Below are 14,041 nucleotides of genomic sequence, written 5' to 3'. Positions count from 1 at the left end.
GAAACTGTCATAACAGTAGAAAGGACCTGAATGTCACAAATAACCAGATGCTGGAATGTGTGGGATGTGTCAGAAAGTAGCAAAGAAAAGGTAGCATTCTTGTTTGCCTTCCAGCAGAGCTTGTGATGGAAGTGATTCAGGCTTAATAAGATAGGTCTGAATTGTGTTACTGAAAGGTCAGGTGCAGTCTTAAGAAGAGCATACATAAGCTGTAGACAGTTGCTAAAAGAATATAATAGAGTTGTTTTAGAGATGTGCCCTTGGAAGGAAAATGAACTGGCCAGTGACAGAAAAATGCTGGTTGCCTGTTTGAGAATGGTGAAAAACATGCAGTAGTGAGGAAAAAGTGTGTCTAGTCCAGAAAGAGAAGGAAAGCTAACCACCGCTGAAGTTAAATCATAATTTATGCAGGTTATAAAGTGGTTTGGCAGTCTCATGTAGAAACATGTCAGCAATTAGAAATGAGAATAGTGTTTTAAAAAAACACAAGTCCTTTTCCTCCCCCGCATTTGAAACAAACAAGGTCTAAAGAAATCCAAACTCACTAAATCAAGAACATGGCCATAAATGTCTGACACAGCTGAATGGTTCAGGTAGTATGCAATCAGCATGAGAAAACATGATTCTCTGCAGAGAAATACATGAGGCTGAATACAGATGTTAGAAAAAGATGCATGTTAGCAACTGTGGAAATTAAGGTGGTAGGGGTAGCATTGTTCTTTCCACTTGTATTGTACAAAAGCAATAACGCAGACATGTGCAACTTAAGTAACTTTGGAAAAAGATAAAGCTTTTTGCTGCCGTAGAGTCAATGAGCTGTCCCCAAAGTGAGATTTGGTTATGGATTAAAGATCTCTTTACTCTTGTTAGAGAAAATTACTACCAGGAATTATGTCATTGTGGGAGACTTTAACTTCCCCGATACAGATTGGAGAAGAATTGCTAGTAATAATGGTGGGGCCCAGATATTCCTGGATGTGATATCCGACAAATTTCTTCATCAAACACTCACTGACTCATGAAGAGGGGATGCTATTTTAAACTCAATTTGGTAAGTAATGAAGATGTTACGGATGAGAATAGAAATGACCATTGACTTGAGGGATCATGAGTTGCTCACATTTAAATGGAAGTATTCACAAACAGGTCTAGCTGATGGTTGAAGAAACAAGGCAATTAAGTCATCTGGTCTGAGCAACTTGGGTGTTTGAACAGGCAGGATGTTTTACATTGCTAATGCTGTGTTGGATCTGTATTCTACAGAAAGAAGAAAAAGTTCTGTTAGTGTGGGCTCCACGCTGAACCTGGGTGATCAGCTACCTCAAAAGAAATAAGGAATGACCACACAGCCTATGAAGAATAGGAAAAATGACTGATAATAAAACAAGATTTTTAGTTTGGGGGGAAACAGATAAAAAGATAATTGTCTGCCAACAATCTGATTGAGTTAGACATTGTTAAAGTCATGAAAGCAATAGATGAAGGTTTACCAACTCTTGAAGAAAAAAGGAAGTGGGACTCAGGTGAATGAAAAACTACTCCCAGGATGTTTGTATGTATTTAGTTGCCTCAACTTGCAGTGGGGATACTGGTCATAAAGTTCAGAATTTGAGGAAGGTAAGCTAGGAATATGTAGTTCAAAAATAAAAAAGGAAAATTACTCCCAAGGTAGAAAGAAAGCTAAAAGTAAGAGGCTAATGTAAACAGGTCAGAGAAGTAAAAGTCCCATGAAATGAGTGATGGAATACATGTATGAAACATGTGGTCTCATCTCTGGTATTGTTGATAAACATTTTAAGTCCATGATGTGTACATAGCTGAAACATGTGACTAAATTAGAGTTGAAGTACACTTGAAGGAAGAAGAATGTGGTCTGGCCAGATTCTGGTCCCGTTACTGAGTAGACTTTGCTCCTTCAGAGGTTATACTAAAGATGGGTAAACTGGAGAATATTATGAAAGTACAGCATACTGTCAGAAACTGTATTTAAAGACCAACAGTCATTGATTAAATTGCCTTTCCTTGGCAGAGGAGGAGCAGCTTCTTGCTGATCTTTAGATTCCTGTCATTTGGAAGTTAATAAACTGGAGAAGTGAGTAATACAGGAAGTACAAGGTGTGTCAGGAAGCTGGCTTAGAGAAAGAAGGACTTTTTTACAGGTGAAAGCTGGGAAAGTTGGAGGCTATTGTTAAAGCCAAAGTTTAGGTGTTGGTCTGGTCTTGAGTAATATTTACATGAATGAAAATGGTCAGTAGTAGAAATGAGGTGAATAAATGCGTAGGTGCCGTCAACAAGAAATTTTTGGGGTGTTGTATATTGTTCACCTCTTCAGGGTTAAATAAAATTCCAGTTGCATAGTCTGGGAGCTTAGCAATGTAAGAATGGCCAGGGAGGAGAAAAATATCTAAATGCTTCCGTTTATCAGAGCCAGAACATGACCTGGCAGCATGATATATCATTAAAATATTAGGTGTGTTCCTAGAGGCAAGTAGGCCTGAGCATCTGAGGTGTAATGTATACATCTGCAAACACTTCTGATAATCCATGTTCAAGAGGGAGTCAATAAAACTAAAGTAGGGAAGGTAAAGAATTGGTTCTAGGGGACACCTGAGAATTTGGCTATCCAGCAGGAAAAAGAATTTGAAGCTGAACAGTTGTCGCTGTGTACTCCCTGTTCTCTTTCTCAACATAGGAAATTTAAAATAATCAGCCTATAGAATATGCTTCTACTGTTTTGTGGGACAAAGCATTCCTTATTTGTGGAAGGAGCTGTCTGTTTATGGAAAAAATTGATACGGTGTGCTGTAAAAGAGGAAGAGATAGCTATTATCATCCTGGACCTCTATTTGGTCTCTGTTCTAAGAAATGACTCAAGATGCTAGGCAATGTTTGGCAGACTTTGGCTTATTTAAAGCCATCTGGATTTAAAAATAAACTTTTTATTTTAAGACACAAATTACTTTGATAGATTTGTCTGTATTTGTGCTTTCTGTGTACACTAAACATGTACTCCCATTGTGCTAAACTTGCTGCTCTTACAGGTGTTAAACAAGAATATACTGAAAGAGTTACTTTGATCTGAATTGGTCAGATGTATTAATTTTAGTTTCTGCGTACTCTTTAAAACTATGTGTAGGGAAACATGAATTGACTATATAGAGTGACAATCAATTTCTTAATTTTGAGTGATTTTAGAAGTGAGAGGACAAGACTGTTCTTGAGTCACGAGCAACAAAAGAACCTAGTTTGTTGATAAAAGATCTGGTGAGCAGCAGGTTATGTTTCAAATGTGGTTAATAATTAACCTGTGAAACTGTTGCACAAGATAGTGGTGGCTGACTTTGCTGTGCTTAGAACAGATTTTGGCTGTGGACAGAATTTGCAGTGATGATATGTGCAGGTTTACCATATTAGGTGCAGGGATTTGGCTGTAGAGCCCCAGGCTGACCCACATAGACGAGTTCTGCTGGACATGATGGATTGGAATTGCAGCAGGAAAAGTGTCTCTCCTCTAAATTGGGAGTTTGGATATTTGCTGTTTTCTTTAAAAGGCCTTTGTTTTCACAAGAGTCTGAATATTAATTAACTAGGTAATTAGTTACAGATTTGGCCAAGACCATGCCATTTCTTCAGAGAATACAGGCTAAGACAGCCTTTGCTGTTGTGATATTTCTCATTCTGTGGAGGTGAGGACTCTGTGGGTTCAGATCTGGATGGAAAACATGCCAAATACCACCGGCTCTTTTTACAACTCAACCTTCAGAGCTTACTCCTTCCAGCCCTTGCTTTTCAGTATGGTTCCTGGTACGTGTTCCTTGCAAAATGCTTGGAAAGGCACATCAGGAAAATCTAGAGAAAAACATTTATTTCTGTTGGTTCTTCAGTGTCGTGGAGGAGGTTTTATTAGAAAGGGGAAAAGTATGTTGATACCTGGTGCCTTCAGGTATTTCCAGGTAAGCTTGGAAGCTTACTTGGTGCTCATCACTTTGCTACTCTCTAAATGAGTGAATTAAGGCAATTGTTTGCTCACACCTAGTGTCTCTTAAATGGAACCATGATTGAAGGGGCTTATAGTTACAGTCTTGAATTCTGAAGTTTTATGTTAGCTCAAAGATGTCATGTTACTTGGAAATGGCTAGAAAAGTCTGCATTTGTTTGTTCCCATCACTTTGGATTGGGACAAGTGTATGTTGTTAAACAAGTAAATCATGTTTTCTAGGCAAATCACATGTTCTGAACACTGGAAAATGTTTTGAATTTGAAAAATAACAAAGCTGCTTGTATCATTATGCCATCTATATGAAAGCAAAGCAGACAAAATATTGCCTTATTGTACTTGAAATGAAATTTGATAACTGCTTTAAGAATGTCAGGTTTGGATAGCTGTGTGCTTAACTGCTTTCTGGTAGTAAAGATGTTGGTGTTGACACACACCTCTAATGCATGTCAGAATTGCTGTAATTATTTTCTCATGGAGTAAAACATGTCTTTTGAAGACAATCACAACAAAAGCAAGTTGGGAGTGATACATTGAATTAAAGGTACATGGTCATGTCTGTCCTTTTAAGGTATTGTTGCCCTTTAAAATGCTTTGTTGTCACAGAATCTGTCAAGTACAGAACATTCTAGTACAGAAGCTGAAATCAGTGAAACTACTCACAACTAGAGAGGAACAGTGATACTGAAATAAGCTCTTAACCACAGAAAAACAAGCTGAACAACGTGACTGGCAGGTGATGATACAGTGATGCTAGCAAGCATTATAATTAACTTCTCTGTATTTTTCTTTAGATTTACAAACAAGACTGTCCCAGCAGAATGAAGGTAAACTAGCATTTATTATGACTTGTAATTAGTAGATTTTATTTCAGGTGTCTGTAGGGGAAATTCTTGTGGTATAGGGTTTGCCCATACCTGAGAAATTGTGTTCTCCTAGTTGTCTAGTCGTCTATGGGGAAGTGGGGAATCATCCTGTTATTTTTTTGACTGAAAATTCTTGGTAGCATTTTCTCCAGTGTTGGTAGCATTCTCCAGCCATGTACTAGTTCAAGAAAATATGTGGACTGGTATTTGTGATTGGGTAGTAGTGTTCTCCCTGCCTCAGAGGGGTTATTTGAGAATCAGAATTTTGGGTTTACTGTCTCAGAGTTTCTCATTATCTGACTGCACAACCCTTAATGTGTGAAGTATATGGGGAAGGCAGCTGTTATTGCAGCTCCATTGACAGAAGTCTGAAGTCTGTGGAAGGGCAGCCTGTGGGACAGTGTTTAATGCAATGTACTGACATGATAAGCAGCAATAAATGACAAGTAATAATTTCACTGTTATAGGGAAAGAGCAATTTCAGGTGTCAAATGTTTCCTTCAGTCTGCGTTTTCAAGGGATGAAAGTGCAGGTACACTTCTGAAGCATAATTCAACGTGCTTAAAACAGGTTTTAGGAATTCCCCAAGGTTGTCTGTCCTTTGCTGTCCAGTCAGCTGGGGTGGTGCTGTCCTGAGCTGCTGCTGGGCATCTGTGAGGAGCAAAACATTAAAGGTGCTGACATACAACTCAGGCAGACATTTTAAATGCAAATGAAGATGCATGCCTTTTAATGTTCAAATGGAAAATCTGCCAAAATCAATGTACACGATGATATTTTCACTTTTCAGGTTCAACTGTGATTCATAGTGTGCTGGCTTTTGTATTGATCATTTTAAATATATCTGTCATCAGTAGTGTCTGGTTTTGAGTTTTGCTTTCCTGCCTTCAGTTTCTGTTTAGTCAGAGCTGCTTCTATTATGCTGAATAAATTAGAGCCATGCATAGTGGCTTCTTAGATATGCTAATTTTGTTTTTTTTTTTCATTACAACAGTTCTGGCTGCAGCTGCTTCTGTACAACCACTTGCAACACAGTGCTTCCAGCTTTCCAACATGTTTAATCCTCAAACGTAAGTGATTTATCGTTGTCTGTTTGGCATTTGTCAATGACTTTAACATGTAAGAAAGAAATCAGAATGTTGCAGGCATGTGTTTAATGGGTTTTGGGGGTGGATTTTGTGTGAATGATCTCTGTCCTGTTTTTCCTTCCCCTGTACAGTGAAGAAGAAGCTGGCTGGGACACAGAAATTAAAGATGATGTGATTGAGGAATGTAACAAACATGGAGGAGTTATCCACATCTATGTTGACAAAAACTCAGCTCAGGTATGCCTGCTTCCGGGGATGACACACTGAGCTGATGTTAGGAGCTCTGTTGCTTTCTTTTGTCCAGGGGGAGCATTACAAATATGGCGCTTTTCCTAAACTGTACCTAAATTTCTTAGTTTGTGCAGAATGTAGATGGTTCTCTCCGATTGTGAATCATTGTGTGTAACTTGGATGAGTAGCTTTCTGGTGCTGCTCTTGAAGGTTTACCCAGCTGAAGTTGCTGTAGAAGGGCAGTGACTAGTTCAGGCATTTGGCATTTCCCTTAAGCTATGCCTTTCCCACAAGTCAAGGACTTCAGTTTCCTCTTTCTAGAGCACAGGCTTCAGTAGAAAAGAGCTCTTGCTCCAGATAATTACAGCATAAGGTAAATATGTCCCTCATCCCGTGCTTAGAAACAGTTGTGGTCACTCAGGGACATTGCAATGGGCAGTCTGAGGGCCTGGAGTTAGAACAGGGAAGAGAAACACCGTTGCTGCTGACTGAATTCCAGATTAATACCTGCATCTTAAACTGGTAAATATATTTTTCTTCTAAATTGACCTTGTTTACATTAACCCCAGACTGGTTACCTCTTCTCTGTATTTCAGCTCTTAGACTGTATAAACTCTGGAAGGTCTGTAAATAGATTAATTCTCTTGAACTCTTTTTAAAAAGAATTCACAGCCCAAACAGAAGTTCAGTTTTCAGATGGTTTCACAGTTGGGTTAATTTCTATCTCTCTGACCCTAAAAGTGTCATCTTGTCTTCCATGCTAAGGTATTAGGCTGAAACTCATGTTCCTGCTGGTGTGCTTTGGTGGGATTGTTCTGCCCTGCACTCAACCATTGCTGTCTTGTGCAGCTGCCCCAATATCACCTAAAACCGTTTCTTGTGGGTTACACAGAGGTTAGATAGGAGCTGCAGTCTAGCACATAAAACAGTGTGCTGCCTTACCTAGCATCTTGTAATCTTCAAGATTACGCCAGTGGTCTTGGACCATTGGACTGATGAGAGGAAGAAACCTTCCCCATAATGTGTTACTTAGAGAAAATGAAGTGTTCTTTGACAGAAAAAAAAATTTCCAAAATAGCCAACAACCCATAACACTTCCCACGTCCAAAAAACCCTCTCAACAACTAAACACACAAAAAAAATCACTGCACAACCCCCCAGAAAACCACCACCCCCAAAACTACACTAGCCCTCAGGATACCTCACATAGATTCTAAGCCCATGGAGCTGCAAAATTCTGTTTCATGTTAGCAGGTGGATTTAAAAAAAGCAACTGTAACATAATAAGTAATGAGTTAATGTTTCATAAAAAATGAAATCTGTTTTGTCATAGTAGCACAGCAGTGACACAGCTATAAAATACCCACTGATAGTTTCCATTGTACAATTCTGTTTTCCAGGCTTAGATTCTGGGCACCTTTAGGGCTCTGTCCCAGACTTCTGTGCTGAGGGCTGTCAGGGGTTGGCTTATGAGCATGTGATCTGTTGAGGATTAAACAGTTGCAGTCCCAGCTGAGTGTATGGCTCATGTACCACATCTGTCTGTTCTACCTGGTGTTAAGGAAAGCCACAGCTTTGTGTTCCTGCACCTCATCTGGGCATTTAAGCAGTCTAGGTGCCTTTGCAGGGGGAGGCTGAGAGCAGAGCTCTATGTGTTGATTCCTTAGTGCCTTAAACACCAGCCCCTAAGCTCAGGTTCGCCCCATGAGAAAGGAATGAGTTAGATTGCAGTGGGAAGAGTTAATACCAGCTGACTAAAGCTGCTAAGGAAAGGCTGGAATCTATTTTTTAATGTACTATTTTCCTGAAAAATCTGTTTCAGCTAGAATCGATCTTCTTTGGGTATTACTGATGGTCTGATTTTAAGCAGGCAACCAGAAAAATGCCACACATTACTGTGGGCATCTCTGTGTCTGTTGGAGTTGTTGGGTGTGACTGTTGTGGTTCTCTGGATTAGGGAGGCACAGTGCTTGATCTGCAGATGGCAAACTCCAGATGTCTCTGGTGAAGTTCAAAGATCAGTCTGTCATGTGCCTTGGGAACAATCTCAAGCTCTTCCTGCCCTGCGGGGATGGGATTTTCCCTTTGCCTCAGTTCTTGCTCGAGTAAAGACAGACATGCTGATGTTTATGGAGAAGAATTTTTAGGGAATCTGTCTCCCTTAAAGTGTTGCTTCTGTGTGGGGGAACGGGGAGTGCTTGGTTCTTGTGGAATACAGGCTGTGAGCTTGCCTGTTGAGTGGAGCATATGTAGTTGAGGTTTGTGGCTTACAGACCTTGGCAGCTGGGCTGCCTTGGGGGCAGTCAGACCCCTTGTGCTGTTTACTTTCACACGGTTTTAATGATTAGGAGCCTTTAGATCCTTTCTCTAAAAGGCTCTCAGGAGCAGATCAGCCATTCATGGCTCAGTGATTACTGGTCAAATGCTTGGGCTATCTTGCAAAATCCTATTTAGAAAAATTGAAGGTTGCAGTAACTGCCACAGTGGAGTAGTGCCTGCCAGTACCACCGTCCCCTTCTCTTGTGCTCGTTCTGTGTTACGGATTAATCCCAGCGGATGCCTGGTGGAGCAGGTGTTGGTCTGTCCCAGCCAGGTCCAGGGGTGGCTGAGGAACAGCATTGGGCAAGCGTCTCTGACTTCTCATGGGCTGCACTATTCTGTCTTGCAGGGCAATGTGTATGTGAAATGTCCCTCCATCGCTGCTGCCATCGCGGCTGTCAATGCTTTGCATGGGAGGTGGTTTGCAGGTGAGTGTTCCATGTACACGCCTACATTTAGTCATCCATTACAGAAGTGACAAACACTGATGTTTACTTTTTTCCTCTTGTGATTAGGTAAAATGATTACAGCAGCGTATGTACCTCTTCCAACATACCACAGCCTTTTCCCAGACTCTATGACTGCAACCCAACTGCTGGTTCCTGTTCGACGATGAAGATTAATTTAGTCAGTTTTGTACATAGGTATTTTTTGGAGGAAGATTGAGTTATCTTTTATTTAGATAAAACTAAAGGAAAGGATTTAATGTCATTTTGTGTACACTTCCTGCTATCTTTAAAAATAAAATGAAGTAAGCAGAAATGCAGTGTGTTCATTCTCCCTAACTAGCGTTTCCACTGTATACAAAGCTGTTGACTTCTTGTTCTGCCTTGTAATTCTTGTACATTGACAAAGGTGATCTGTAGGAACTGAGAAGTAGCTCATAGATAACAAGTACTCTGTAAAAGGCAGATGGGACATAATGACATTTTTAATGTTTCATGAGCCTTTCTTTTAATGCAGCAAAGACATTTTACATTTCACTAAATGTGGGTGATCTGCTTAAGGGTAGTATCAGAGAGAGACTGGATGAAGGGACATATTTAGTGTTTTTGTATAAATGGAAAATCCAAAAAGCTACTGAATGCTGACTGCAGACAGCTACTCAGCTTGCTTTGTGCCGAATAATTGGTAAGAGTAGGAGGATTGAAGGGTTTTACTTCTTGATGGTAACTTTTGATTATTGTATCTGTAAAAGTTTCTTTGTAAATACTGTGAGGTGTGTCTAAGTTTCCAAACAAAACATCTCTGCATTTCCAGATGAGTGCAGTGGGGCAGAGCTGGAGGATTTCAGCCAAGTCTGAAAATGGGTAGGAAATACAGAAAAGTGTTTTGTTCTGGTTGCATATAATCTTTGCTCTTTTTAAGCTCTGTGAGCTCTGAAATATATTTTTGGGTTACTTCAGTGTGTTTGACAAGACAGCTTGATATTTCTATCAAAGACTTTCATATTGCAACAATCTTTGTAAGAACCACTCAAATAAAATTCTCTTAAAAAGGCCTTCATGAAGTTTTATTTCTCTGCTCTCCCAATGTGATTTAGGCAGTTGTGTGCTTAGGCCTGGAGGCGAGTGATAGATGCTGTGCAGTGCCCAGTGTCTGAGATACGACTACACAGTATGCAGGTACGCCCTGGGATGTCATGTGCTCAGAGTACATGCAGAAGCTGTTCCCAGCCCTCTGTGCAGTGTGACCGTGGTTGCTGAGGATCTGGACACAACTCCTGTCCTCCTCAGGCATGCTTAAAGTTTAGTCCAGAGACAAAGCCCTCCTGCCCACCTCCACTCCCATCCTTCACAAACAGTTGAGAGTCCTGGGGCTGGACGAGTCAGTTATGTTTGCTTTCAGTCTGGTTTCTAGAGGGAAGCTGCCCCTGTGCTTTGCTCTTTCTATCCCTGTCCCACCTCCCTGGCCTTTTTAACCACTAAGAAAAGACCAAGGTGGAGAGTAGGGAGAACAGAAAACATTCCTTGGCAGTGGGTGAAGGTGGGGCAGGCAGCAGTGCTACGGGTGTTCTGCAGTACTGCGGGGAGAGGATCTGCTCTGCAGCCTCTAGGGCTGTAGCTGTCCTTGAGCTGCAGTGTGGCAAGGGCCTGTCCTTAATCAAAGAACTTGGAGCAAGCAAAAGGTAGAAGTGGAGAGGGGCTGGGGATACAGCAGGATTCTGGGAATAGTAACACAGCTGAAGAAGTAAAACTGGCTGTCTAGGTGTGCTTTATCTGAGAACAGGCTTTGAGTCATGAGTTTGTGTTTCTGCCTTAAAAACTGGGGAAAATGCACTTGTACCAGGTCCAGGCTGTACAGGTGCCAGTTGAGGTAGTGCTATTGCTCACATGTCTTCCTTACACAGAACTAAAGGAGGAGCAGAAAGAGGCCTTATTTCAAAAGGCAAATAGTGGAAGACTACAACACCCAACACCTTTCCTAGGTCAGCTGTAGGCAGTGCTTCTGGGGGTGGGGAGGATGAGGAGGGATTCCCATGCTCTCCTAGGGAAGTCCTGACCACCGTGTAGGCCTGCTAAACCAGAATGAAAGAAAAGGCTTTGTTTCTGGGAGCACAGCTCTTGCGGGAGCTGCCTGGATCCTGGGGTCCCTTACACTCTTGAGGGCACCTGCCCCATGACACTGTGAATTCAGAAATGTGACCAGCTTCAACCCACCTATTTTTGCAAGAGGACAGAAATTTTATAATTAATCTGAAGTACCCACCATCTAACTTTCCTAGACTGAGGACTGCAAGAAGGGACAAAGCAGCTCCACATCCACATCATCAATGTGAGCTGCCCAAGTGCCAAAGGGGAAAACGTGTGGTGTACTTCTATCTGTAAAACAGGAACTTCAGTGTAGTAAAAATGATTATTAATTCTCATTGTTTTGGGAGAAAGAGATTGGAAGAAAGTAGAAGTTTTGTAAAAGGTGTGCTTACAATCAGCAGAGCACAGAGGATAGGACTGTGCTGTTTCATTAAGAGCTCTCACTTCCAGGTATCTAAAGATTTTATTATTGTACAGTGGAGGAATGGCTGGATGGGGGCACTCTGGGATAAATCCCAAACTCCAGATTAGCAGCGTATTCCCATACCAATGGCCATGAACGTCCCAAACGTCCCACCGCTTTGCATCATCGTTTTGCCAACTCCACCCATCAGCTCTCGTCCTCTCATGCCAATCCTGAGATAAAGAAAATCACAGGGATTATATAAAAGCTGAAACCTGACATATCACAGACATGCAGCAGAAAACATCTGAGACAATCAGCTCACGGTTGCAAATTGAACACTTCTTCAGTCTAAATCTGTGCAATTGTACAGCTGCCTCCCCAGAGACTGGGTGCAGTGCCCTGTGCTACTGCTGGGGCTCTTGGGTGGCCCCACCTCACGTGGCCTATGTGTATTTTTCCTGCAGTGGAACCTTCCTGCCACACCCTTAGCAGGCACAGCTTTGCATCCTGGTCTCCCAAATACCCTTAATATGGGAAAAAAAATGCTGGCCAGGTATTTCACTTGCCAGAGTACAAAGAGTTGTCTGAGCTGTTGTACTGCCATCCTCTCTAGCTGCAGTGGCAATCTTTTTAATATCACCTTAAAATTTTAACATCAACTTAAATTTTTATTTACTACTGACTCTGTGTTTTTAATATGGGATACCTGAAAGGCCTAGAAACTTCAAAAAGTGTTTCTGTTCTCCATTTTTCACTTACCTGAGGTCAGACTAAAACAAAAAGAATTGTTCTGTCGCAAGAAACTCTTGTAATATTTGGCTTTTAAACAGCGCAGTGACTTAAGAGTCTAAGGAATTTCATGCACTTCATTCTTAAAACATGAGATTTTCTCTCAAAAATAGAATAGTACAAGTACTGCAGCTGTGTCATTCAAGTACAACAGAACCACTCTCACTGATTCTTCTAAATGCTGTTAATATGTATCTTCTGCCAGCATCATGCTGCTTATCCTCTGGGAACTGAGAGAGATTAGAAAACTTCAAACTCCCAATGGATTAAGATTTGTACCTCTTCCTCCTTCACCCCACTACCAAATCATCTCCCATGTTTAATCACAGGTAAAAACCATCAGAGTTCTGCAAAGTATGAAAGAGCTGACTTCAGTGATTCTTTGTCACAGATGATGTGCAACACCAGTCAACAGTGCCAGAGCAAACACAGAGCAACAAACACAGCTTGTTTTCATGTCATCATGCTGAGTCGCAGGGGAAGGTGGAATATTGTCACTCTCCATTGCACAGTGGAACTGTGCCAATGTGAGCCATGGGTGTACCCACACTCCTGCCATTCAGACTCAGGGTCAGTTTGGTAACTCCCTCTGTGCAGGGCATGGGACACACAAAGGGACCATGATGGAGACACTGAGAGCTTACACAGCACTTCAGGAAGCCAGGAGAGGGCTGCACATGTATCTGCATTGACAATTCATCTGGTTCCTCCTGGAGGTGATCCTCCACAGCCTCAGCTTCCCACTGAACCTTCCTTACAAGAGGCAAGAAAAGGTCTGTGAAGCTGTGACCTCCCGGCATACAGGGCACCCAGGGGTGATGCCCTGCCAGCATCACACTCACATTTTGTAGGCCAGGGGCTTACTGCAGTAGCTGGGACTCACAGACAAAGTTCCATTCATGGGACCAGCACAGGACCAGACCCAATCCCTTCCCAACCCCACAGCATGACCATTTCTCTCTGGCTATTTCCCTGTCGCCACTTGTCTGCGGAAGCCATTTCCTTGGCATACCTGAGGCAGGAAAATGTGCCGAACAGCGCTCCTGCAGCCATGCCCACTGCAAAGCCCATCATGAAACCCATCTTTATTCTGTCGAAACAGCTGGGCTGCGACTGCCCATATGGGCCCACGGTCACAGGCATCTAAAAAAGAAAGGACAATACCCACATCGATTTACTGCTTTGTCTAACAGACTTCTATAACCAAACTGGGCTGGCAGGCCAGGCTGTGCAGCTCAGAGCTTCTCGTGCGTGCAGCGCAGGAGGTTGTGCTGGCTCCCAGGCTTGTTTCCTTGCGTGTCAGATAGGAAGGAGGAGGGAACGATGGCGTCGTTTCGCCTCAACAAGCTCCTGCGAGCGCCGCTGTGGCTACCGAGGCTCTTTCGGGGCCTCACCCTGTGTGTTCTCAGTCCCTAGCGAGCAGCACACGCGGCACCTGAGCGAGCCTCCACTGCTGGCCCGACCTTCCCGGCTGCCGCTTGGTCTCGGAGGCAGAGGAGTGGGCAGTGAACCCTCCCTTCGGGAGATCGAGGCCAGGCCGAAGACTTAGTGCAGATATTCAGGCCGCGGAGGCCGTGGACTCCCCGGGAACGGCGGCCATCGCCGTTGCGAGGCGCAAGAGCTCTCGGAGGCGAACCGGGGTCCTCAGCGCGCGCTTCACCTCACTAGCGCCCCGCCCCCCTGCCCCCACCCCCGTTCCCGTTCCTGTTCCCGTTCCCGGGTCCCAGCCCCGCTCGTACCTCGCTAGGCCGCACCGCGCCTCCGCCTGTCTGGGCCTCGCTTCCGGCGCGCGCCGTGACGTACAGGAAGAG

At 42.9% G+C, this 14,041-nt stretch overlaps 2 protein-coding genes across 8 annotated transcripts in view; one reads left to right on the top strand and one right to left on the bottom strand.

Annotated features, from left to right (window-relative positions):
• The window catches only part of RBM39 (RNA binding motif protein 39), a 28,561-nt gene extending 18,559 nt beyond the window's left edge, over positions 1–10,002 (top strand). For 4 of the 7 annotated variants that reach the window (XM_063172034.1, XM_063172033.1, XM_063172037.1 and 1 more), the window contains 5 exons: positions 4,792–4,824; positions 5,858–5,933; positions 6,083–6,188; positions 8,851–8,929; positions 9,017–10,002. In XM_063172034.1, coding sequence (XP_063028104.1) covers positions 4,792–4,824; positions 5,858–5,933; positions 6,083–6,188; positions 8,851–8,929; positions 9,017–9,117 — 395 coding nt within the window. In that variant the 3' untranslated portion in view covers positions 9,118–10,002. Of the gene's footprint in view, positions 1–870; positions 1,052–4,791; positions 4,825–5,857; positions 5,934–6,082; positions 6,189–8,850; positions 8,930–9,016 lie in introns of those variants that run through there. The other 3 variants (XM_063172035.1, XR_010030045.1, XR_010030046.1) reach the window with 3 other exon arrangements.
• A 1,477-nt stretch (positions 10,003–11,479) lies between these two features.
• Positions 11,480–14,040, bottom strand: ROMO1 (reactive oxygen species modulator 1). Its single transcript, XM_063172039.1, has 3 exons — positions 13,970–14,040; positions 13,243–13,373; positions 11,480–11,671 (listed from the first exon to the last, which is right to left on the bottom strand). Exons 2-3 carry the CDS (start codon positions 13,371–13,373, stop codon positions 11,563–11,565), a joined length of 240 nt encoding a protein of 79 aa, XP_063028109.1. The 5' UTR covers positions 13,970–14,040; the 3' UTR covers positions 11,480–11,562.
• Position 14,041: the final 1 nt, after the last annotated feature.

This window comes from Melospiza melodia, chromosome 19 (assembly GCF_035770615.1).
Source record: "Melospiza melodia melodia isolate bMelMel2 chromosome 19, bMelMel2.pri, whole genome shotgun sequence".
Classification (NCBI taxonomy): Eukaryota; Metazoa; Chordata; class Aves; order Passeriformes; family Passerellidae; genus Melospiza; species Melospiza melodia.
The sequence above is the reverse complement of the archived record's forward strand: the minus strand, read 5'-3'. Positions and strand labels throughout refer to the sequence as shown.

What these genes read in the sequence shown, in the direction of transcription:
- ROMO1 (XM_063172039.1), bottom strand. Translation starts at nt 13,373, where the DNA reads ATGCCTGTGACCGTGGGCCCATATGGGCAGTCGCAGCCCAGCTGTTTC. An exon ending in GGCACATTTTCCTGCCTCAG is followed by an intron (nt 11,672 to 13,242) that starts GTATGCCAAGGA and finishes TCTTTATCTCAG; the next exon opens with GATTGGCATGAGAGGACGAG.